Genomic DNA, 25781 nt, shown 5'->3' with positions numbered 1-25781 from the left:
CCTCTCCCTGCTCACCCCACGGGCCGAGTCCACACACCTGTCCCCAGGCTGACCACTACCCCCAGGTCCTCCACGTCCCTCTTCATGATGATGGCAGCCAGGATCTTGCGGCCCAGCAGGGAGGGCTGGAAGCTGTTGGTGAGGGCGTTGAAACACCGGTGGCTCAGCATGGCAATCTGGTCGTGGAAGGTGCTGCCCGTGACGGGGAGCTGGGGGACAGACCGGGGCTGTGTCAGCGGGGAACAGCGGGACCCCGTGCCCCGGCCCGCATCTACGGTTCAGCTCTACCCAGAGAGGAGTTAGCAGAACCCCCCACTCCCCACCACTCCCCCCCACCCGAGAGAAAGCATGAAAGTCAAGCTCTTAACTGTCTTTGGCTGTGCCTCTGGGGCCCTGGAGAGGAGGAGCATAGTTCTTCGGAGCCCGGCCCCCGTCACGGGGGTTACCTCTGTGAAGCCCAGGCGCTCGGCCTTCTCGTTCTCCCCGATCAGGACGCGCAGCGCCGCGTCGGCCGCCTCCTGCTTGCCCTGCTTCTTGCTGTGCGCACACACGGCAGGGAACCAGCGACCCCCGACTTTGGCTTGGTAAACGAACCTTGGGGGAGAAGCGAGGCGGGGATCAGCCTGACAGGGCTCACGGGGAGGCGTCCCTTCTCCCTGGCCCCTGGCCAGCCTCCCCCGGCGAGGAGCACAGGCTACTCCGCAACACTTTGCTCAAAGCCGGAAACCTGGGGAGAGGAGAGGCAGCCTCCCTCTGGGAGAGGGAAACGCGCAGACCACACACCACTGCATGGCGTCGAGGGGCTGGGAGACCCCGGGGGGCCTGCTGCCCAAGCCAGTGGAGCGGCCGGAGCCCTCAAGGCCCTGGGCCGCACTGGCTGACTGGCAGGGGACTGTGCCCCGCTCCGGCCAGCCTCACTCCTGCTTCCCCTCGAGTCTCAGCACCTGCTGCCACTTCTTCCTTTACCCTGTCCTCTCTCTGGCTCCTTAGACAATGTTTTTCTTTTTTTTTTCCTTTTTGGGTCACACCCGGCCATGCTCAGGGGTTACTCCTGGCTTTGCACTCAGAAATTACTCCTGGCAGTGCTCAGGGGACCATATGGGATGCTGGGAATCGAACCCGGGTCGGCCATGTGCAAGGCAAACGCCCTACCTGCTGTGCTATCGCTCCAGCCCCTCCTTAGACAATGTTTTTATGAACGTTCTGCCCTGCCGGGGACTTAAAATTCAAAGGCGGCTCCCACGCCAGGTAAACATGTAAAGTCAAGGGTGCGTACCGCGTCTCTGTCCCCGGCAGCCACAGGGCTGTGGAGAGGCGCACACCACTTTCTCGCAGGTGGCAGGTCTGGGGGACCATTGCAATAGCTGCGTACTGCTTAAGGGCAGGGAGCATGAGGTGACAGCACCACCCAATCCCCTGGGGCCCACGGGGCAGGGTGGTGGGGGGCCAGCCACGTGCAGAGCACGCCCCCTCCCACTGGACATGAAGGCACGTGAGACCACTGACCGCTCCCAGTCTTGTCTAGGAGAATCCGTGCTCAAAGGGCTGCAGACTGAAGCCATGCAGACCGGGTCCAGTCCTGGGGACAGGGCAGCAGCCAGGGTGCGTGCCTTGCCAGGACTCCCTGGGCCTGCTGGGGCCCCCAAACCAAAGCTGGAAACCAGGGCACGTCACTGTGGCTGCCGGAACACTAAGTGTGAAGGGACTCGCAGCGTGGAGCGCGGCTTGGCTCTCAGTGTCTGTGAGTGCAGGCTCTGCTTCTGCTTCCGCATCAGACGGGAGAGCAGGGAGCCCGGGAGACTGCGGCCTGCAGTGGTGTTTTGTCTCCGTGCACTTTTCCCAACGTCCCCTTCTCTATTTCTCCTTCAACAAGGGGCCCGGGTCTGCCCAGGGTCCCTAGGCCTGAGGGCTCAGTGCCAGGCTGGGCTCCCGCCCAGACACTGTGGGCCCTTGTGTGCTCCCCGGCCACTCCCCAGTCTAAATAAAAGCCCCCACGTGGGGGCCGGAGCCCCAGAGCAGAGTGGATGCCCTGAGCATGGCCCCTTGGCCCCTGCACTGAGCCTCCTCTCAGATTGGCTGAGGCTAGGCGGAGCCCTGGGCTTCCTCTGTTTGTTTCTGGGCCATGCCTGGCTGTGGGCCCGGCTGACTCCCTGCCCAGCAGTCACTCCTGTGGGCTAGGGGCCACTGGAGGGTCCCTTCAGTCACGGCCTGCACTGACCAGTGGCCTCAGCTCCCTTTCTCCCTTCATAGACGATTTCTTCCTTGTAAGATTCATTAGTTGATGCTTCCAGACTGATACTAAATATGATGCATCTACACCTGCCTCCACACTTACAGTGGGGAACGTTCTGGGCTCACCACAGGGTTGGCTCCGGCCCTGACCCCAAACATGTATTTCTGTCATGCAACATGGCTCTCCACTAATTCCTATTTTGTCAGCAGCTTGTTTTTTTCATCTGAATGGATGCTGACCTTTGGAATCTCTATAGATTATCATACGGCTTCCTTCTTCGATTTATTAGTATTGGTCTGGGTTTTTTTAGGGGCCACAGCCAGTGATGCCCAGGGGTTACTCCTGGCTCTGTACTCAGGAATTACACCTGGCAGGGCTTGGGGGACCATGTGGGGTGCCAAAGATCAAACGCAAGTTGGCTGTGTGCAAGGCAAGCACCCCACCCGCTGTACTAATGCTCTGGCCCCTGATCTATTAATATTGTTGATGTATTAATATATACCAACACAGAAATACCCCAAAGTAGTCTAATCTGTGCACTGTGCTCAGGGGCCGTGCTTGACACCGACAACAGCCAACACTGGCCTGGGGAAAGGACACAGAGGGAAGGCGCGTCCTTCGCATGCAGCTGACCCCAGTTTGATCCCGGCATTGCAGAGCGTCAGGAGCAAGCCCTGAGCACACTCCCCCTCCCCAGAAACAACAAAAATCAAATGAAAAGTGTTAGCATATACACAGAAATTTCTAGAAGGAGTCAAGAAACTGGGATGTGAGTCTTGAATAGAAATGCAAAGCCCGAGAAATGAGACTCTTCACAGTGTAACTGGTCTGCATCAAAGATCTTTCTCTGGATATGTGTATACCCTAAAGCTTGACGATGTTTAAAAATCTGGGGCAGGGGTGGAGAGATGGCTTAAAGGACCGGAAAACAGGCTTTGTGTGCCAGAGCCCCTGGTTTGGTCCTCAGGCATCCTGGGGGTCCCTCCTGAGTATATCCAGGAGGAGCCCCACGGCACCACTGGGTGTGACCCCAACACTAACAGAGCTGGTTTTAGAAAGCAAATAGTGGCTGGGAGGGTGAGTGCGCCCCGGGTTTGGCCCTCTCCCCAGTCCCGGCATGCACCGCCCCTGCCACCCGCCCCGTACCGCAGGACACTCACTTGGGCTCATGGGGTGGTCCTGACTGATCGACCAGCTTGAACTCGGCTGCAAAGCCGTGGGAGCGGGCGTACTCCAGGAGACCCCCCACGGGGTTGGTGTTGAGGTAGCGGACAAGCTCGCTGACCCTCCGCATGCCGCTGGGCAGCAAGGACTCCAGGCTGTCCAGGGCCTCCGAGCTGGCGCCTCCAGCCTGAAGGAGAGTGAGTGAACCAGAGGGCAGAGGAGGCAGGCGCCCCCCCCGCCCCCTCCCCTGCAGAAGGGTCCCTCGCCCCCACCTGGTCCTCGGAGAATGCCAAGTGGCCCGAGCTGCTCGTCTCCTCACTCAGGGCCTTCATGGCCTCCTTGGCGGCCATCTGCTTGGCCACCTTCTTGCTGGGAGCACTGGCCGTGGGAAAAGTGTGGGTCCCCACGGCCACACAGTACTGGAACCTGGGGGTGGAGGGAGGGGAGGGCTGAAGGGGTTATGGGGGCCGGGGGCCACATCCAGCACCCTTCACCCTCTTTCAAAGCCTGGCTGGCCCCTGCCTGACCCCTGAGCCCAGCCTTGTGTCCTGTCCTCGTGAGTCTGGAGCCTGCTGCCCCCCCCAGTGACTCGCCCTCTGCTCTCCCTTGGGCTCACTCCCTACTGGCCCTGCTTCTTGGCTCCGGATGGGCTGTCCATCCCACGAGGACCCCATTTCCACCTGGGAGCCAGAAGGGGCTGCTCGGGGTGTGAGGGGCAGGAAGTGAAGGACAGTGACCCATCAGCGGGAGGGGGGGTGCATGAGAGGAGACGTACTTGGGGTCATGGGCGGGGCCTTCTTTGGACAGGAGGCGGAATTCACAGGAGCTCCCCAGCTTGTGCACGCACTCCAGCAAGGTGGTCACGGGGCTCTTTCCCGAGAACAAGGGCGCTGACTGGGAGGGAGAGGTGGGTTCGGCTGCCTGCAGAGAGGAGGCGGGGCAAGAGGAGAACAGAAGCTGAGATGCAAAGGCAAGGGGGCAGAGGAAGGGAGGGGAAGAGAGGGGACAGGAGGGGGAAGGGAGAGGAGGGGGAGGACAAGGGAGAAAAAAGGATGGAGAGAGAAGGGAGAGGAGAAAGGGTAAGAGGAAAGAGCACAAGAAGAAGAGGAGGGGAGAGGAAGAGAAGGGAGAGGGGGAGGGGCAGAGGGGCGAGGAGAGGGAAGGAGGGAAAGGTGGGTGGGGGTACAAAGAGGGAAGGGGATGGAGAAGGGTGAGGGGAGGGGGAGTAGAGAAAGGAGGGGGAGGGAGGGCAGCCGGGGGCTTTTGTTCAGGGGCCCACAGGGGCAGGCATGGCACACAGGCACTGCAGGACGGAGAATCCCTGAAAACTCCCAAAACTCTCGTTTCTCTTCCTCATCTCCAAGGTCAGGAGGAGGGGGCAGGGGAGGGGGGAGGGCAGCAGCTGCTGGTGTGACTTCAGCAGTAGGTGGGGGCGAGTCCCAGCCTTGTGGAAGGCACCCACCTTCTCCGCCTCCTTCTCCTCCGAGTCTTGGCAAGGCTCTTCGGGCTTCCCACCGTCCTTGGCTCTCGCTTCCTCGAGCAGAATCTTCAAGGCCTTCAGAGCCGCGTCTTGCTTGGCCACTTTCTTGCTGCCAGCTTCGGCCGGGGGGAACTCTCGGCCACTGACGATGACTTGGAACTTAAATCTTGATGGAGAATGAGAGGTGTGAGCGAGGGCCTGGCACAGGCCTCACCCCGGTGTGCCCAGGCGTGTGCAGGAAGCTTAGCCCCTCCCTCAGCTCCGGGACCTGCGGGCCACCGGCGGCCCGGAGGGAAGAATAGAGTGCGCTCACATCCCACACTGGTGCCCGGGAGCTTCCTCCAAGAGCCGCCGTGGGGGACACCACTTGGCACCACCTTCCGGGCCGGGCGCTGGCGGGGCACACGTGCTCGCTGCTTGTCCCTGCCCGCCCTCAGGGCCTGCTCTCGCCGAGACCCAAGACCTGCAGCCCCCTGGGCCCCGTGCGAGCCCCTGGCCAGGCTACCCTCTGTCCAGACCCTGGGCCCAGCCCAGGCCACCCTGCCTGGCTTTGCCACTCCAGGCTCTCCTCGGGAAGGGCGGCTTGAGCCTCTCTGACTTCCTGGGGCTTCTGGAACACTGAGGCATGGAGTCCAGAGGAAGGTGAAGGAGAGCTGGGGCCCACTGGCATCCTGACGCTGGCATGGGTGGGGGAGGGAGGTGGGGAAGGAGGCAAGGGCTGGTGGCCCAGGCTCCACCCAGAGCCACTGTCAGCTGTGGGCCTCCCCACAATGTCACTGGAGTCACCAAGATGGTCACAAGTGCTGAGAGACAGGACGGGGCAAGGCACTTGCCTCACACACATCTGCCCTGGTTTCAGTCCCCAGCACCCTGCAGGTCCTCTGAGCCTCACTGGAGTGCCAGGGGTGCTCCAGACAAAATCAAGCACATGGAGACAGTCCCAAGGAGAGGAGGCGCCCCCAGGAAGCTGGCAGGGGCTCCACAAGGTGGAGAGAGTCCACACTCACCATGGGGTGCTTGCTCCATGGCCCTGCTCCCCAGGGCCCCCCTGCCACAGCATGAGGCACCTGCCCCCGCCACCAGCCTCCTCCATCTGGTCCTCGGGCCATGCACCCGGTGACAGGCCAAAGCGGCACTGGAGCAGCAGCGTGGGGCTGCCCAGCCCTCCGCAGAGGAAGGGGTAAGGCCAGGAGCGCCCCTTCAACAGGCCCAGAGTGCAGGTAACTAAGAGTGAAGCAGAGGGGCTTCAGGCACCAGCAACCCCTGCTGTGCCCTGTCCCCCCCCCCTCATCATGTACCCCTGGGGGAGGCGGGTGTGGCAGGAGGTGCTGCCAAGGGTATATGTGTGTGTGTGTGTGTGTGTGTGTGTGTGTGTGTGTGTGTGTGTGTGTGTGTGTGTGTGTGTGTGTTGGGGGGATGTCTTCGTTCCCTATGCCTGAAGGAGCAGGTATGCTGGCTCACGACTGTCCCCAAAGACCCGGCCTTACAAGCCTGGCCCAGGTCTGGAGGGAGGGGCCGAGGGGTCCCAGGAGGGTGGGCAGGCGCGAGGGCCTTACCGGGGCTCGTGGGGCGGCCCGCTCTGCTCCAGCAGCTGGAACTCGCAGGTCTGGCTGGCAAACTGGGCATACTCCAGCAGCCCGCTGACGGGGTTCTTCAGGTGGCACTCGGCCAGCTTCTTGTAGGGCGAGCAGCGCGGCCAGCTGTGGCTGTAGAACGAGGGCATCTCCATGATGGCCCGGAACTCGCCGGGCGCTGCGTGGATGCTGTTCAGGTTGTCGGGGATGTCGTCGGTGGCCCACTGGCCGTTCTCGATGTCCGCGTAGCTGGGGCGCGAGGGGCCGTTGGGATGCGCGGCGGGGGGCGTTGGCCTCGGGGACTCGGCTGGCGCCTCCTGCCCGTTCTCCACCTTCACGTTCTCCACCTTCACGGCTGTGGCCACGGGGACTTTGGGGGCAGTGGGGGGTGAGGGCAGGGGGCAGGCGGCGGGCTCGGGGTTGCGCCCTGCCCACAGGGTCTGGGCAGCACCGCGGGGGCCCTTGCGGAGCTGCAGCCGCGCCCGTTTCTTTTCGGTGAGGCACCAGACGTGGGTGGCGCCCCGCTGGCAGACGTCGCCCTGCTGCTCCAGGGCCAGCAGCGCTGTGTGGACGTCATGGTACTTGGCGAAGCCCAAGTTCTTGGCCAAGTTCACGATGGAGGAGTTGGCTGTGTCGAACAGGTAGTCACAGATCTTCTCCTTGAGCTCGGCCATGTCCACGGGCTCAGGAGGACCCTGCAGGTCAGGCGTGGGGTCCTGGTCTCCAGTCTCCGCGTGCCGGGCCCCGGGCCCGTGGGGACTGTCCCCGCTGCAGAGTGGCGGTGCTCCACCCGGCCAGCCAGGCGGCCGGTCCCGAGCCTGCGGGGGGGCCGCAACCCTCCACAGAGGGGGCCTTCCTGCCAGCTGCAGGAGCCGCCCCTCCCTCTTCAGGGAGTATAGGACCTGGTTGACGTGGGCCTTGGGCGTGTGCAGCCGGCAGGCCAGCTCCCTGGCGGTGGTGGCCCGGCCCTCGCCCAGCTCCTCCAGCAGCGCCCAGATGCGCTGCTCCTGCTCCTGGCCGACGCTCAGCTGCTGGAACTGCGAGGAGAGCCGGTCAAGGTCTTGCCATGGCCGGGGCCCGCGGCCACGTCCCCGGGGCTGCAGGTAGCTCAGCGGGGAGGGGCCTTGAGGTGTTTTGTCCGTGAGGGCCACGGAGAGCACTGGTAGCCGAGGGCCAGGTCTGGAAGGGGGTCTGAGGAGCCCGGGCTGGAGTCCTGAGAAGGTTCCGGGGAGGGGTGCCGTGGGGCGCAACCCTTTGAGGAACTCCACCTGCTGGAGCTGGAAGCTGCCCGGGAACGGGCCGGGCCAGGGCAGCGGGTGGCCCAGCCTGCTCTGCTCACAGCCCGGCACGGCCTGCAGCTGGTACCTGTGCAGGGCGCCCTGAGGGGAGGAGAGAGAGAGTGAGCTGGGGTGCCCGGAGCCAGTCTCCATCCTGGCCGGCGTCAACTCAGTTCTCAGGCCCAGAAGGCCTGTGGCGCCGAGAGCTGGTCCACCTCGTGAGGACACGGAGGGGCAAGTGCAAGGGGTGCCCTCCCCTCAGCAGTGCCCCACTCCTGTACTTTCCTTCCACACTGTTGGCAGGGATCTTTCCACGTCCCAAACCATCCTTGGAAGTTCAGAAAAACAAACAGACGTGACTTTGACTTTAGAACCAACAACATCAGGACAGCATGCTAACCCTTCCTGGGGGCCAGGGTTAGCATGCTAACTGGACATCACAAGCCTCTGGCAAAATGGAGACAAGGGTGGGGGATGCTGGGTCGACACCCCCCACCCTCCCACCCCCTGCACTGCTACCCAGAGGAGGGCGATGCCCCTAGGGAACTCGGTGTGGCACCCCAAGGCCATTCCAGGGCACTCAGTCCCCACGGCTGTCTCCGGCTCGCATCCTTCTGAACCCCAGAGGCTCCACATGCTCACCAGCACAGGAGCTGGTTCGCTCCCCTTGTCCCCATGTGCAGAATGCTGACCCTGAACAACACCGCCCCACCCCCTGGCAAAGGCAGTCTCCACTCTGCAGGCCCCCGTGGCCCTGTCCGGCTCCCCATCCAACACCACCACCTCCACCAAAGCACAGACTGCAAAACAGTCCCAGTTTCCCAGTTGGCAGCTTCTGGGTTTGGGTTCTCTCACTCTCATGCTGCGGAACATGAACTATGCAAAGGATGCTCGTCATGCCTGCGGCTTGCTGAGGGAGCCCACCTCAGGCCTGGGGTGATGGGGGCTGGACCCAGGTCCCAGGCTGGACGAGGCTCCGGCTGCACCTAAGCCGCGTCCCTCTGGGGCCTAGGGCCTGGCAGCTATGGGGGGCACAGAGCAGCCCCTTCAGACTCCAGACCGTCCTCTCCCACCACCACCGGGGCCCACAGCTTCCTGGGCTGAGTCCGAGGGTCTGCAGCCCGGCCCACAGCTCTGCTCACTGTGGCCGACCACTAGGGCCAGAAACCGTGCCATGCTGCGCTTCCTCACCTCTGTTTGGGGCAGCGGCCAGTCCCAGCTCTGTGGGCCCTGTGGGGCAGACTCCATCGGGACTACCGCAGGCAGAACCAGTCCCTTCCCTGTCCGGCACTCTCCCTTCCCTCAGATTCGCCCAGGGTCCATGGCTGTGGCCCACAGCAGCCAAGCCGGCGGGTGTTTGAGGAAGGAGATGGCCACCTGTACTCTGCTCTCCAGTGCCCATAGACAGGGCCGAGACGGACCCCAGGGGAAGCCTTCAGGGTTTCTATTCGTGTCCCTAGCAACTACAACAGAACCAGACTGGCGGGTTAAAGCAGAGGGGCCCAAGCCTGGCCGAAGCAATGCCAGCCGGCCAAAGGCACACAAGAGGTTCCCCACCCCCACACCAATGCTCTCTCCGGTGCTGCCTCTCCGCCGCCCAGAGTGCGCTGCACAGGAGTTAGGAGAGCCTGGCTCACCAGACAGAGCTCAGGGCCTGGTGGAGGATCCAGAAAATTCCTCTCGGTGGCTCAGCTGAAAGAACTTTGTTTCCAAGAGAACAGAATAGCTCTTCTGATGAGGCATTCTGGATTTAAACTGCTACTATGTGGTCCATGTTTGCAAAAATTATTTTCATGGACATACATAGAAGAGCTGGATAAATAACACGCAACCATGTGATAGGTCAGTACTTACCATTTATTTTTTTCTGAGGCGGGTGGGGGGGGATGATGTTGTGAGGGCCGCACCTGGCAGTGCTCGGAGCTTACTTATTCCTGGCTCTGTTATTAGGGGTCACTCCTGGAGTACGAGGGTCAGCTGCAGAACTTTCTGGTTCCCTCACAATTACAAAAAAAGGCTGGGGTGGGGGCTGGGAGCAGAAGGGTAGAGTGAAAGCCTTGTGTTCCGCTAGTGCAGCGGTGGGACATTTGCCTGGGACACAGCTGACCTGGGTTTGCTCCCTGGAACCTCACAAGGTTCCTGAGTCCCGCAAGGAGTGATCCCCGAGCCAGGAGTTAGCCCCGAGCACTGCCAGGTATGGGCCCCAAACCAAAATGAGTAAATTAAAAAAAAAAAGTACCCCAAGTAGCCTCAGCACCCTGGGCCCAAATACCTACCCGCATACAGCATGACTAGGGGTGGCCTGGGGACCCCACCCCTCCCACTCCAAGTGTTATGATCCATTTGTATTCATTCAGAGAAAACTTAGGGAGGGGTTGAAAGCCAGGTAGAAAGCAGTACCTATGCTAGAACCCCTTTTAATAAACCAAAGAAACCAAGGCTGCCCCTGCACAGCACCTGGGGCCCGGGGGAGCAGGAGAGAAGGGTGGGCTGGAGCACAAGAGAGCTACAGCTGTTTGGGGAAAGGGGGTGAAGGGGAACAGTGGTTTCTCCTTTCTGGCCCGGAACTTCTCTGAAAAGCCAAGTTATGCCAAACCACCCCTTGAGAAGAGCCATTTGCACCTCCTCTATCAAGTCAGGGTCCCCAGCCCCTTGAGTGAAAGGGGAAAATAAAATCAATTCCGTGTTCTGATTTAAATAAAATATTCATACATGTTTTATACACACAAGCCCTATGTTTTACGGTGTTTACCCCTTTTGAAACAGGTTTAATATACAAACATTTGGTTTAGCCTTTTCAGTGTGCTATTCTACGAGCACACTGAAATGTGTGTGATTTCTGTGTAGTGAAATCACAGATAACACACACGACAAGCCACAGGACAAAAACACCAGACGTTTCTGACTTCTCAAAAAGTAATCTTGGGTTCTCTGTAGTAAGCTCCTTCCCCAAACCCAGCGCCCCCAAAACAGGTCTGATTTCTGCCCCTTCATTTTCCCCAGAACCTCCTGTGCATGGCCCGGGCCACTTGTAGCTGCTCTGCTCCGGGGTCGTGAGGTTGCTGGGGTACCGAGTCTTGGCCCTGTCTGCATGAGCATGTTCCAGGGAGACCCCAGTTCTTCTCTAAAGACTGCTGAAAGGAGACGCGTTTCCCACCGTCTAGGGCGAGTGAATATACGTGCTACAATGCCTTCCTTCAGTTAAAACTGGCCATTTTACAAGAGCCTGCAGAAGTGGTAAGGTGCGTGGAAGTGGCCCTTGCTTGGGGCCAAGTGTGCAGCCCCGGGAGGACTGGGGTACTGCAGTGGGTGGTCCCTGGCCTGGGCAGGCTCTGCTCTTGCTTCTGGGAAAGGGGCGCCCTACACCCCACACTGATCTGCCCAGCAGGATCCTACTCTACTCTAGAGTAGAGTCCTACTCTAGTGTGGCACACGGCGACCCCCACCAGGGCCGGCCAGGGCCTGGGCAGGGACACCCAGACTCAGGAGGAAGAAAACGCGCCCGATGAGGAAGCTCCACGCGGCGGAAGGAGGCAAGTGTGGGGCTTACCTGCCGGGGTCCACGGTAGCCCCCGGGCATGTCCCGGCCAGTGCTGGGAGCTGCGAGCCCCCGCGTGCGCCGGCAGAGGTGGGGGTGAGGGGCGCGTGGGAACCAGGGCAGCGGGCTGTTACTGCGCGGGCCTGAGCTGGGGCAGGGCCTGAACAAGCTTCAATTTCACTTTCGTTTCCCAGCGCGGGGAGGAGGGTGGGGCCGGGCAGGCACAGGCTGACCCCGCCCCGCGGGCAGGGCCGGGCAGGCGGTGCGCGGGGAGTGAGCAGGACCTGCCAGTCTGCTGGCGTACACCGGGCCCGGTAGGTCTGTTGTGAGCGCGCAGGACCCGGGCGGGCGGTCTGCTGGGGGCGCGCCGGACCCAGGGCGGTCTTGCTGGGCTCTGCAGCAGTCTCTTGGGGTCTCACTGTGCGTGCGCACAAAGCCTGGGGAGGGGCGTGACCACCGCTAGGTCTCTGGGTAAAGCACCGCCCACCAGAGCAGGGGGTCCCTCAGCCCTCAGGGAGGCGGGAGTCTCCGTAACCAACAGACCTGCACAAGCAGGCCTTGTGCCAGGGGCACTGACGGGGGAGCCCATATGGCACCCCCACTCCCCACGCGGCCATGGAGCTCCCACTCTGCCCTCCCTTCCCAGGCGGGTGTCCATGGACACCAGTGAGGAGGGGCCGGTGGCAACCAGGGTAGGGCAGCATCTCTGCATCAAGGCAGTCTGAGGGGCATGGAGGAGAGAAGGTCAGATGATAGTACAGGGGCTTGCACACGCCTGGTCTAGGTTTGATCTGCAGCACTTTATAGGGTCCCCTTAACCACGCCAGGAGTTAACCCCTGAGCACAGAGCCAGGAGTCACTCCTGAGCACCAATGGGGGTGGCTTGAAGACAAAAAAGGGGTTGGGTGGGGGGGAGTCATTATTTAAAATTTGGTACATGTAAAAAGTCACTGGCCCTGTTCTAGAAAAGTCTGGCCTCCACACAGCACTGCCAAGTGCAGCCCCTTCCTGAATACCTGGGGTGGGCAGGGAGCAGGGGTGCCCTGGGTCCTGCCACGCCAGTCGTGAGCAACATTTGACTATTGATGGCTGCAACACTGCTGTTATGGCTGCTTTGGCTTCTCCTGGGCTTTCTCTCGTCAGGACCTTGTGGAGGAATGTCTGTTTCCAGTCTCATCATATGGGGTGCCCCAATCACGGGTACACAGGTCCTCAGTGATCCCCATCGATCCCGGGCAGACAGAGCCTGCCTGGGAAGGAGCACCCGGTAGCTGACAACATACTAACAAGAAGAAACATGTGGCTGGATTTTGCTTTTGTTTTGTTTTTGTTTTTAAGCTCTAGGTATTCTTCCAGAGCAGGAGCTTCTCCTGACATCTTCCTGACGTTAACTCCTGGGAAATCCACAATAAGCAGTGCTTCCTCACAGGCACTCACCAGGCTCTGTTTCGCTCCTTTTTTCAGTTGTTTTCTCTTATTCTTCAGCACTGTTTTTCTTATTCCCCTGGAGGAGCCTCTTGCCTACTGCCAGCCCCTTCAACATAATCCCCAACTTCTCAGGGGCTTCCCACAAGGACCCCACCTGTCTGCCAACCTCGGAAGCTTCTCTGGAGTTATAACAGCAAGCTGCCTGCAGGGCCAAGCCAGTTCAGGGGGGCTGAGTTCTGCTGATGGATGTCCTGCTATTCTGGATGGGAATGGCCAGAGCAGCTTCTGAAGTTACCAGGAAGCCAGAGCGGACTGGGGCCCGGGCACGGGTGCCCTCACAGCTCTCCAGAGAAGCCGTGGCATTCAAGGCAATCTGGCTGTAGGGTGGGGCTGTAGGAGGTGTTGGAGAATGTGTAAGGGTGAATGTTGGTGACAGTGCCGTGACAGAGGCTGGCATGTGCTGAATGGTTCTCATGTGAATGCTAGGGTCCATCCAGCTCACAGGATGATCTGGGGAATGCGTGTCCTGTGCTTTGGTGTTAAGTCCTGACGCCCCTGAACTGCTGCTCTGGCCAGCACAGATCTCATCTGGTCAGGGCCCACTGGGGGTGCTCACTCTCCCCTGCCCCTCCCCTTCTGCTCACAGGCAGTGCGGGGCCAGGAGAGTCTGGCAGAGTGTTTGAAGTAGGCTTGGAGGTGCCTGTGTGTCCCAGTTCTGGTGCACTTCGACTTCACCTGAAGCCAGTCTGCCGACCAGAAAGTGTCCCTGGATAAGCCATTTCACAGAGCTTCTATGTCAGGCCGGCTCTGAGTCTGCCTTCAGACTGGAGCACTGGAGCAGAAAGAGGGACCCCACCCCCTTTCTCTTCTCCGTCTGGCTCCAGTTCCAGACAGAAGTGGGGAGGCTCAAAGGCACAAGGGCAGAGCAGCCTTTCAGAGAGTTTCCGGGAGTTTCCCTTTGTCAAGGGACTGAGTAGGGCTTTCCTGGTCCTTGCAGGTCCTTAACCTTCAGCCTGGGGGGCAGACGAAAGTGCCAGGTTACAAGCCAGTAGGGAGAGGGCATGTGCCCTTCTTAGCTCCAATGGGTCCCCAGCACCCTTTCCTTAGCTCCCTGGATGACAATGGCATCCTGCTTTGGCCTCAGCACGGCGAGGGAATTGGTACTGTTTCTGTTGCCTGAAACTCCTTCTCCATCTGTGTGACTTGTCACCGCCACCAGGAAACTGGCTGCCATACTGGAAGGAACCAAAGTCAGGGCTGCCACAGGAAGGGAAGAGGCCAAAGCACTACCCTGTCCTGACCAGCATGGCCTTACGCCCGTTTTCCCTTTAAGTCAACCTGCTCCTACCCAGGGGACTGCGTGCCCTTTGCCCACTGAGGAAAGGAGCATTTCCTTAGTCTCTCAGACTGGTTCCTGCCAAAGCCCTATTTTAAAGAGAAGAGTTGCACCTTTTCCACTAAATGTGCAATAAAAAGAGATCACTCATGACCGTACTCTGGTCCTTCCTTAACTGGGGTCATACATGCCCTGAACATTGCTGGTACTGGAATATTGAAATATCACATATGTTCATTTTTGGTTTTGGAGTGGGGGCCAACCCTGGCAATGCTCAGGGCTTACTCTTGGCTCTGTACTCAGGGCTCTACACTCCTGGCATGCTCAGGGGATCATCTGGGATGCCAGGGGTCGAACCAGGTCAGCCGCATGCTAGATACGTGCTTACCTGCTGTACTATATGTATCTCTGTAGTATCGCATGTGGATACATATTCTATAGCAACCTCCAAATTGAGAATTAAATTTCTTATGGCCACTGGTCTGTGAATCAGGAAATAGGGTATAGAATTGCCACTATGGTCACAAACAAAAGCACACTGACTAACTATACTGATATAGCAGGAGCAGAAGAGTGGAGCGCCAGAGCACTTTAAATCTCACCCATGGAACAGGTGCCCACGGAGAATGGTGATGGGACGGCTGGGGGTGGAATATGGCAGCAGATACAAGTGTCTGTCTGTCTGTCTGTCTGTCTGTCTGTCTGTCTGTCTCTCTCTCTCTCCCTCCCTCCCTCCCTCCCTCTCCGTCCCCCCTCGTTCCAGACCTTCAGGATCAGGGAGGGCTGCAACATGTGGTTCAGTACAGGCAGCTACTTAGGCACAATGGGGCAGCATACAGGCAGGGCTCGGACACCCAGGAAACCTCAGGTTCAGACAGACGCAGGTGCCCAGGTAGTGACAAGGTGCTGAGCACAGATGTCTCATGTGCACGTGGACGTGACCTGAGACTAAGAAAGCTGGGACAGGGCGAGATCTGCTGGGGTACGGCCTGGGGGCCCAAGGATAGGTACAGAACACAGGGATCTCACCGATGCACACGTGGCTGCGGCCGAGAAGGAGGAATGCGTCACAGGACAGGGAGCCGCAGGGACAGGACCTGGCCGGTGTTCACAGGACGTGGCTGCATCAGGGGCGGGAAAGGTGATGTCATTCATAGGTAAGGGAGAGGCTTGGGCATCTGGGGAGGGACATGGACCCATCTACGTTATCTTTACAATAAATTCTAACTGCTAATCTCCTGAGTTTTGTATGCAAATCTTTCATACAATTCTTAAGAACCCACCAGTGCAGAAAAATCTACTTTCACACTAACAATATTATACCCTTAGCTAATCGAAAAGTATTATATGAAACACTTAACACTTTTATTTTCCCTCATTGGGTCAAAGTGGGGTTCAAGATCACCCCAGTATATTTGGGGATTAAACTCAGGATCTCAAGCTTACTGCAGAAGAACCTCTGAACCCTTTCTTCTTTTTAAAAAATGTTTTTATTTCATAAGGTAGTTCACAATATTTGATTACATTTAATATTCAAACACCAATTCTACCACCATTACACCTTCCCATCACCATATTTGGGATATTTCCATCCCAAGCCCCAATCCCTGTCCCAAAACACAACCGAAATAATAATTTTGTATTGTCTGTTATGAAAAACCGCTGAAAGTGCTACAAAAAAGTATCCATAAAGGAAACTGTGAATTGTTCTATTTTGGCAGTGGCCTTAAGACATTCTTTAGGATATCACTAACATGCTGTTAAAGGTTGAGTGATGTGAGCTTTTGTATATATATCCGAAAATGTGTATATATGCATATATATATATATTTCTATGATTGGTTGCCTACTATCTGAACCCAATCAAATGTGGTGTGGTACTCTTGGATAATGGGTAGGAGTATCTTATGGTGTACTATGCATTTGCGGCTGCATAGTCCAGGAATACGTTCACTCGTGCGTGAGGCTCGGCCCGAGCGTGTGGGGAGCAGCCTTGAGCATGGCAGCAGTTGGGTTGTGGGGGTTTTCGGCTGCCAGGGCTGGGTCCCTTGGGGCGGTGAGGGCTCTCACCCGCCCCCCCTGGGCGCCCCGAGTGAAACAGCCTGCAGTGGAGTCCAGTGGCATGTGAACCCTCTCTTACTAGGGACCCCCACCCAGCATAGCAGTCAGAATGGCCTGAGTGTGTTGGAGCGGCAGGTACTGGGGTGGCCCTGCTTTTGCCAGGCATGTGCTTTCAGTCTGGGGAACACTTCTAGGATATGGCTGGGTGGAAGAGAAAGATGCGGGATACAACTACCTCCAGAACATTTTTGATAGCAAATGAAACAGCTTTAAGAAGAGAGACACAAAGGAATAGTCTTGAGAAAAGGCAAGGAGCTGGCTGCGCCCCACCAATGCTGAGTGGGCAAAGTGCCGGTGAGTTCTCTGAGCAGGGTAAGGCACCCCAGAGGTTGTCCCAGAAGAGCCTGACAATCTTTTTTTTTTTTTTTTAAATTTCTTTCTTTTTTTTAAATTTTTTTTATTTTATTAGTTCACCATGTGGAAAGTTACAAAGCTTTCAGGTTTAAGTCTCAGAGAGCCTGACAATCTTTAGGGCCAGATTAAGTAAGGGGAGGAGCCGTGAAAAAGAAGCTCTCTGATGAAAAGATCCGTCTAAACTGTTCTAGAGTGTGGGACAATGGGGCAGGAGACTGAATGGAAGCAGCAGAAGTGTAAGGCATGAGAGCAAGGGCAGAAACTCAGACCCTGCAGGGGTGTGAACCCAGCCGAGAAGCCAGAGCAGAGGGAGATGGCCTCAGGGTGTTTAATGTTAACAACCCAAACAAACAGCTAAGGGACTGAAGGACTGCTTGTAACAGTTAAATAAAAACACAAAGAAACAACGTGTGTGAACTGATGTCTCCCAGCCATGGCCATTGCTACAAAGGAGAAAACCCACTGCAGTTCGCGTCAGATACATTTCTGTGATTCAAAAGGGCAACTTACTGTTTGAAACTGCTGAGGAAAAAGCTTCCCAGAAACCAGTACTGGGGCCGAGGACTGGTCAACCCGAGAGCCTGTCCTGCAGGAGGACTGGTCAACCCGAGAGCCTGTCCTGCAGAGGCGCAAGGCTGCCCACCCCAAACCGAGCTGTCAGTGGCCAGGAAGACAGCTCAGCTGGTGAAAGGTGTGTCTTGCAAGGCTGAGGGCCTGAGCTCAATCCCCAGCAGCGTTTGTATCCTCCCCCCCAGGACCTCAGGTACTGGCCCTGGAGGCCCTTGAGCACCCCCAGATGTGGCCCTGGTAGACCCTGCACCCCCAGGCAGAGCACACCCAGGAGCAGCCTCAGAGCTGGGGGGTTCCCCACAAAATAGAAAACAAATAAAAATCAAAGCCGAAAGCAGGGGCTCAGTCCCACATGGAGGGCAGTCTGCACACAGACACACACCCATGCATATTCCGGCACGAAGCCCAGGTACTCACAAGACGGCACACGTCCACACAGTGCTAGGTAAGCCGGTGACTGTTTTGCCTCACAAGCCATTCACAAAGAGTTACACTGTCACTGTCCCCATGGGCAGAAGGGGACATGGAAAAGGCCCAAGGGCTCAGCGTCCCTTGAGGAAACAGCCTGGCAGAGCCGGGAGCAGCACTTTGCTGTGAAACTATGCTGCACCCACGAAAGCAGCGAAAACAAAAAACACCCAAAACAAAATGGTAGCCCAGGATAGCCCAGGGCTTAAGGTGCTTGCCCTGCTAGCGGTCGACCCCGGTTAAACCCCTGGCACCGAATATGTCCCCACCCATCCCTGCAGGAGAGATCCCTGAGCACAGAGTCAGGAGCAAGTTCTGAGCACCGCTGGGTGTGGCCCCAAAACAGACGCAGAAACACTGCTCACAGTCAGGCTGCGGTTTTACAACCAACGGGCCCTGTAAAGAAATTGTGACTTAAGCCTGAAAGCTTTGTAACTTTCCACATGGTGATTCAATAAAAATAAATAAATAAATAAAAGAAAAAGAAATGATCTGAACCTGAGGTTAGGCTGAGCATGAGCTCAGCGGGCTAAGCATGGCTGTGGTAGGGGGCCTTGGTTCTGTCTCCAGCCCACTGGGTATGACCCCAGGACAGAACCACGGCCTGAGCGACAGTACAGCAGATAGGCACTGGCACTTGTCTTGCACGGCAGACCCAGGTTTGATCCAGGTTTTGACATCCCATATGATCCCCCAAGCACTATCAGGAGGGATTTCTGAGCACAGAGCCAGGAACTTTGTGGCACTAGCTTGAATATTTTAATAAATTATTTTAAAAGGAAAAATATAAATACAGAAATATAAAATTATAAAAATGTTAACTATCCTTAAAAGGAACGTAGACCTTTATCTAATTCAAACTCGTTTTATTAAAACATTATACATGCTTATCAAATATCATAAATAATTTTTTAATCAAGTATCTTTTTTTTTTTTTTTTTGCATTTTGGTTACATCAGGTGATGCACAGGTGTTACTCCTGGCTCACGAACTCAGGAATTACCCCTGGCAGTGCTCAGGGGACCAGATGGGATGCTGAGAATCGAACCCAGGTCGGCCGCGTGCAAGGCAAATGCCCTACCCACTGTGCTATCATTCCAGCCCCTTATCAAGTATCTTTTTTTTTTTTTTTGGCTTTTTGGGTCACATCCGGCAATGCACAGAGGTTACTCCTGGCTCTGCACTCAGGAATCACCCCTGGCGGTGCTCAGGGAACCATATGGGATGCTGGGAACTGAACCCGGGTCGGCCGCGTGCAAGACAAACGCCCTATCCGCTGTGCTATTGCTCCAGCCCCCTTATCAAGTATCTTGAGAAAACCCAAAATAAAGTTTAATGTTACTCTTTCAAGTTAAAACAATCAGTGAAAATCAAGATCACATGATGAGGAAAAACATTTTAAACTTAGAAGGAAAGAAAGAAGAAATTTTAAAAAGACAAAATATATCTACAGAAGAATGAAAAAAATCTGGTTAATGATGGAGACAAAAATCTGATGAGGAGTAACTGGAAAAACTAGTCACAGCAAACCATTTTGTTTCCTTCTTACAAGGAGCACATACTCAGGGTTCATAAGGAACTTGTGTCATTTACAAGACACAACAAACCCTGTAACTACACAGACAAAATAATTAACTGAGACTTCTAAACATGGAAAAAAAAGTGATTCAAAAACATGCAGCAAGATTTCCAACTTAATAGCGACCAAAGCATGCAGGCTGGCCGGAGACCTCATTTTCCACCAGGGCTAAGATTTCCTTTGTAAAATGAAAAATGGGGGTGGGGAGCCAGGGCTCACGGGACTGTGGGGGCACCTCAGGTTCTGGGGGTTCACTTTCAGGGACCACCATGACTAAAAATGGCAGAGGGCTTCTATCTAGGCAGCACTGGGGTGAATGTTGGGGTTCATGTGAGACTGAACCCATAGTGCTCTGGTGTCAAAATATGAGAATGATTATTTTGTGCTTGAGAGAAGAATAAGGGCCTCCCACCTTTTGTTGTTGTTGTTAGGGTTGGATGGGGTTCCCCAGAATGAGGCCTTAGCGATATTCCAGGCAGAGGAAGGAAAGGTTTTAAGACAGGAGTCTGGCTTCCCTGGGATCCAGATGAAGACCAACACCTGACCCAGGCAGGGAGAGTCTCGCCGGGGGGTGGGGGGGAGGGATGGGTGTGGGTGAAACATCTTGAAGAGGGCTGTGGAGAGGATGGGGTGCAGGGGAGCAGGAGCACCGGTGGGTGAAATAGAAGGGGGAGGTGAGGGGGACGGCCCGAGTGCCCGACGGCTACTGTCAGCAGCTCTGCCTCTGCAGGGACCAGACTGTACTACTCAATGCTGGGTTGTTTTTTTGTTTGTTTGTTTGGCTTTTTTGGGTAACACCTGGCGATGCTCAAGGATTACTCCTGGCTCTGCACTCAGGAATTACCCCTGGCAGTGCTCAGGGGACCATAAAAGATGCTGGGGATTGAACCCGGGTCGGCCGTGTGCAAGGCAAACGCCCTACTCGCTGTGCTATTGCTCCAGCCCCTTAATCAGGAGTTTCTTTTGAACTGTTCTTGAGTATTTTTAAAAGAAAAAAAGGGGCGGGGGGAGGGGGTAACCGGATGGGGTGAGCCCACAAACTTTGATCCTGAAATTTCAGAGTTGTTGTCTAAAGGATTTATGACAGGGCTTGGCACATCCTAAGTGCTCAAGTAAATGTTTTAAAAACAAATGCTCTTAGAAAGAGAGTTCATACAGGGAGAAACCTTACAAGACCCTCAACCCTAAGCTCAGTTCAGGGGGTTGAGTGGGACTTCCAGGGGCTTCCCTTTGGAGCCCAGCCTGCAGGGGCGCAGACCCCAGCACTGAGTTTGTTTGTGAGGAGAACCAGTGTCCATCACGCAGACTGAGTCCTCACCAGCACACCAGCATTTCTTCCCTGCTGGTGGCTTTTTATTTGCTCATTTAATATACATTTATTAAGTATGTACTACACACCACGCACTGCCTTGGCCCCTAGACACACATGGTAAACATCAAAATAATATTTTTTCCCTTTTCTTTATTTTCACAACACGTAGGTTCATGGAGGGAAGATGGGCAATAAATAAGCTCATCTGGTTGTGTGTGCTCTGAAGGAAAACAAGCGTCTGCAGAGGGCAGAGGCACCTCCTGGGACAGGGAAAGGTCTACTGGAGAAGTGAGCAGGTCATCACAGGCTGCGGTCAGCTGACCAGGGGACCTAACTCACTGACGAAGGTCAAGGATCAACATCCTAAAGCCAGGAAGCCCGGCGAAGCAATGAGAGGTGGGAAAGAACCCCAACAGCCAAGCGGGGGACAGGGAGTAGGCCCACAATATTTGCTCAAAAGAGTGGCCACAGGCCACAGCCAGGACACGGTGGACCATGTGTCCTGAATGAGAGAAGGACGTCCAAGAAGCAGGCCTTGATTCATGCAAAAACACATGCAGTCTTCTGACAGCCCAGCCTGACCAGCAGAGCCCCACACCCACTGCATCACAGACCAGCAGAGCCCCACACCCACTGCATCACTGACCAGCAGAGCCCCACACCCACTGCATCACAGACCGGCAGAGCCCACACCCCACTGCATCACAGACCGGCAGAGCCCACACCCCACTGCATCACAGACCGGCAGAGCCCACACCCCACTGCATCACAGACCGGCAGAGCCCACACCCCACTACATCACTGACTGGCAGAGCCCCACACCCACTGCATCACTGACCAGCAGAGCCCCACACCCCACTGCATCACTGACAGGCAGAGCCCCACCCCCCACTGCATCACTGACCAGCAGAGCCCACACCCCACTGCATCACAGACCGGCAGAGCCCCACACCCCACTGCATCACAGACCAGCAGAGCCCCACACCCCACTGCATCACAGACCAGCAGAGCCCCACACCCCACTGCATCACTGACCAGCAGAGCCCCACACCCCACTGCATCAGACCAGCAGAGCCCCACACCCCACTGCATCACTGACAGGCAGAGCCCCATACCCCACTGCATCACAGACCAGCAGAGCCCCACACCCCACTGCATCACTGACAGGCAGAGTCCCACACCCCACTGCATCAGACCAGCAGAGCCCCACACCCCACTGCATCAGACCAGCAGAGCCCCACACCCCACTGCATCAGGTCAGCAGAGCCCCACACCCCACTGCACCAGATCAGCAGAGCCCCACACCCCACTGCATCAGACCAGCAGAGCTCCATACATCAAACTCTTTCTCTATTTTTTTTTTTTTTTGCTTTTTGGGCAAAGCACAGGGGTTATTCCTGGCTCATGCACTCAGGAATTACTCCTGGTGGTGCTCAGGGGACTATATGGAGTGCTGGAAATTGAACCCGGGCCAGCCGCGTGTAAGGCAAACGCCCTCCCCACTGGACTATCGCTCCAGCCCCCATACACCAAACTCTTCAGGAGAGCAGAGAGCTACAACTCAAGAGTGGACACAGGACACGTACCAGCCAAACCCATGGCTCCAGTTCCCCTTACCCACAGGGGATCAGGACTCAGTCGGCAAGTGCATGTTGGCAATTCTAGAAGAGACCTGTAAGCACACAGGCTTGGGGTTTCCAGCAGTCAGCATTTTCAGCAAGTGTAGGAAAAACAGCAGGAGAAAATAAAGCCAAGAATTTAAAAGATATTGAGAAGGGTAGGGCCAAGGGAATCCTCCTACCAGCACTTCAGCCTCATTTGGCCATGCCAGGAGGTCATTTAATAACAAAAGGGGTCGAGGGACACCTCTTTTGGTGAAAGTGAGTTTATATTGGATTTCTGCCATTTGCAACTAGATTACTATACCCTTAGGGAGAACGATCTCTCTCTCTCTCTCTCTCTCTGATGGTGGTGTCAGTGATGGGGCAGAGAGAAATGGAACAGAAATTATGTCCCAGGGAATCTTCCATAAAGTCTGATCGAGACAGTACAACAAGTGACTTCTGGCTCTGGGGAAAGGGGTTAGAGGTAGCAAGAGCTCCTTCATCCCAGGGTGTGTGTAAAAGTTCACATGTGTTACTGTTTCCTGAGATGGCTGGATCCAAGGGGTCGGGCTTATTCTCAGTGCAACTAGAGGGGGCTAAATAATTATTTTTCTGACAAAAGGGGCTGTAAGTTTGAGGGTTTCTGATTTATATGGATAGATGATATAAACCTTATTAATTCCAAATAACTCACTATACAGCCCTAAACCATCTTCAGAGAACCAACACCAAACAGCTGATCAAGACCAAAGAAAATCATCTGCTTAAACCCTATTTTCAATATACACATCAATGCTCACCAATCACAGAACTTCCTCCAACATCTGAGACAAAAATAATATTTGAGGGGCTGGAGCGATAGCACAGCGGGAAGGCGTTTGCCTTGCACCCGGCCGACCCGGGTTTGATTCCCAGCATCCCATATGGTCCCCTGAGCACCGCCAGGAGTAATTCCTGAGTGCAGAGCCAGGAGGAACCCCTGTGCATCGCCAGGTGTGACCCCCCAAAAAAGAGAAAAAAAAATATTTGAAACTCTATGCCCGGACCTCAAACAATACAGTTTACTCCAGCTATACCCTTTATAGCTCCAAATCTAACAGATGTTCCAGCAGAACAAACTTGGGATTCTCAAGAGATTACTGCAGAAGCTCCAAAGCTCAATTCTTGCTACTCATATACTAAAATAACAAAAGCAGTTGCTCACAGATAATACAGCCAATCGCAGTCTGACACCCAGCTCCAAACCTTGAGAGCCATAAATCAGATGGTCACAGTCCACCAAATTATGGGATAAAAAGATCAAGTGCATTAGCACGGTAGAAATAACACAAGAGTTTCCTTCTGGTTCAAATGCTGCAGTGCATGTTTGTGCGTGGGAGCCCTAGGTTAACCCCTGCATGCTCTCTGAAGCACTGCCAGGAGTGCCCCCCACCGCAGCGCTACATCAGGAGTTCCAGGTGTGACACCCCTCCCCCACAAGACCCCCAAACCTCCAAACCAAAGTACATTCTACAGGCACTTCGCAAATACCTACTCGTTTGCCCCAGACGCCAGCACCCTGCACTCCTGAGCCTTTGGGGACAGTTTGGGGAAAAATGTAAAATAAAACAGAATTGGTCATTGGACAATTCGAGGTGTTCCCGCGCGCAGGCGCTGGCCCTCGGAGCACAGCTTCCCGGCTTCTGCTCTCTGGGACACGGAGCCACGCTGCAAGGCTGGCCGCAGGCTGCGATCAGCTCTCATGAACCTCCGCGGCAGGACCTTGGACAAGACTCACTCCTGCCTCTGTTAACCCGGGTAATAACACTGCGCTCGGGGCACTAGGCTGCCGGAGAGATTAAATCTGTGGGTTGATGCAAAAGGCTTGGGGTTGGGCGCACAGCAAGTGTTCAATAATGAGAAGCTATCACGGATGGTATAAAGTTCCTGTTTCTAGTTGGAAAATGTTACGAGGTTCACAGTAGAAAGCATGAATTTTGAGACACCTTCTCCCCTCCCCCACCCTCAAGCCTGCTCTATCACAGCAGGCAGAAAAACAAGCACCCGGCAGAGCAAAAACTCCACCTGCTTTTCAGGTTGCAAGGGCCCTGCGAGACTCCAGCAGCGGGAGAAGGCTCCAGCGCGGAGTGCCGGGCCCTCACTAATTAAAAACAGCCAGGCACTTCATATTCTGCACCCCCAACCTTCCGCAGTCCCCTAGGCAAGCTCGGGCGGGCGCGGGGAGGTGGAAGCATTCGCGCAATGTCACCCAGCTGGGAAAAGGCGGCCTGGTCTGCAAAGTCCATCCTGGCCCCTGCGCCTCGCGGGGCAAGCACCCAGCTGCGAAATGACCCGGGGGTGGCAAAGAGCTGTCGGGATGCTACCTACGACGGTCGGCGACCTTCTCGGGTACAGAAAGCCGCGGAGACCATCCCCCCAAGGCGCCGGGCAGGCTCCGGGCTCCCGCCTCCGCCTGGCACGGTGACGGCGCAGGCCTGGGCGCGCCCGACGGGCACCCCCGCGGCTCCTCCGCTTGGCCACTTGCCCACGCGCCCGCCCTCGCAGCCCCACGCCCGGGGGTGCCTTCAGCCGGGGCGGGTCTCCCCGACGCGCGACACCGGCGGCGCTGCGCGAGGGGCGCCAACGCAGCGGGCCCGGGGCGCCCCGGGGAGACGCGGGCAGGACCGGGCGCTCTCCGCCGCGGCGGCCCCCGGGGACCCGGCGGTTCCGCTCCGCCCCGCGCGCGCCGCAGAGCATCCCGAGCGCCGCCCCGGCCGCGCACGCCCGCGCCCGGGGCCCCCCGCGCACGCACGCGCCCGGGACCCTCGCCGCCCTCTCCCGCGCCCCCTCCTGCCCCGCGCGACCCCCGCGCGCACGCCCCGGGCACCCGCGGGCCGGTGCGTACCCCGCGCGCCGCAGCTCCAGACAGCTGACGGCTCAGACGGAAAACGCCTCTTACCGGGTGGTGCGCTCTCCCGGACGCAGCCCCGCACCCAGGCCGCCGCCGCCGCCGCCGCGACCCTCCCCGCCCTCCCCACCACGTAGCCCGCGCGCCCCTCGGTGGGAATCAATGGCCGGGCGCAGGCTGGTGACGTCAGCGGCGCGCCCGGCGTGGGAGGTGGCCCACGTGACCGCCCGCTTTGTTTGCACGCCGAGCCGCCGGGCTCCCGTGTCTCTCTGGCGTGTCGAGGATTTGACGACGGGTCGTGACGTGCTGTGGGCTAGGAGCGCTGCAGGTGGATGGTTTGGGGAGGCTGCGTTTTGCGCATGACCTGGCAGAAGGCCATTGGGCTGGGAGGCCTGAGACCTTCGGCAGGTACCATCTTTAAAGAGCCAAAAAGGAGCTCTGGTGCACCGAGTTAGGTAATAATGATCCTTAATCGGTGGTCCTGAAGTGGCCCGTTTACATTAAATTGCATTTTTTTATGATGTAATGATCCCCCCTTCCCTTTTAATTCGCCACCCAACCCAAGTATTTAGATCCCAGTAGATGTCACGCATTTGTCAGGGATATCATGCACTCTCAAAAATAAATCATGATGCAGGAGCTGTGTTGATGATTTCCACGTTCTTCAACCTTTTCAAGAATGAAAATATTGACAAGGAAAATAATTGCTACAGATTAGAAATAGGAAAGTTCTGTTGACATGCAGAGGAGAAAGCAAGCCCCTACTTGCATAAACTCAGCAAAGAGCAAAGTTAGAGTAGGGCTCGTTGACGAAGAGTTTTAAAGGAAAATTGAGCTCTCTGTGTTCTAATTAAGG

At 56.6% G+C, this 25781-nt stretch overlaps 1 protein-coding gene across 1 annotated transcript in view; it reads right to left on the bottom strand.

The window, feature by feature from the left end:
• The window catches only part of ADAR (adenosine deaminase RNA specific), a 30395-nt gene extending 5288 nt beyond the window's left edge, over nucleotides 1–25107 (bottom strand). Inside the window, exons 1-9 of the mRNA XM_055140327.1 lie at nucleotides 24977–25107; nucleotides 15060–15151; nucleotides 6434–7830; nucleotides 4860–5043; nucleotides 4173–4318; nucleotides 3670–3823; nucleotides 3394–3584; nucleotides 369–594; nucleotides 38–209 (exon numbers count right to left, since the gene is read on the bottom strand). Of these exons, the coding sequence (XP_054996302.1) occupies nucleotides 38–209; nucleotides 369–594; nucleotides 3394–3584; nucleotides 3670–3823; nucleotides 4173–4318; nucleotides 4860–5043; nucleotides 6434–7125 (1765 nt within the window). The 5' untranslated portion in view covers nucleotides 7126–7830; nucleotides 15060–15151; nucleotides 24977–25107. The remainder of the gene's footprint in view (nucleotides 1–37; nucleotides 210–368; nucleotides 595–3393; nucleotides 3585–3669; nucleotides 3824–4172; nucleotides 4319–4859; nucleotides 5044–6433; nucleotides 7831–15059; nucleotides 15152–24976) is intronic.
• Between the last annotated feature and the right edge of the window lie 674 nt (nucleotides 25108–25781).

This window comes from Sorex araneus, chromosome 5, assembly GCF_027595985.1.
Source record: "Sorex araneus isolate mSorAra2 chromosome 5, mSorAra2.pri, whole genome shotgun sequence".
NCBI classification, from domain to species: domain Eukaryota; kingdom Metazoa; phylum Chordata; class Mammalia; order Eulipotyphla; family Soricidae; genus Sorex; species Sorex araneus.
Note: the sequence above shows the minus strand (reverse complement) of the source record. Positions and strands in the feature narration are given on the sequence as shown.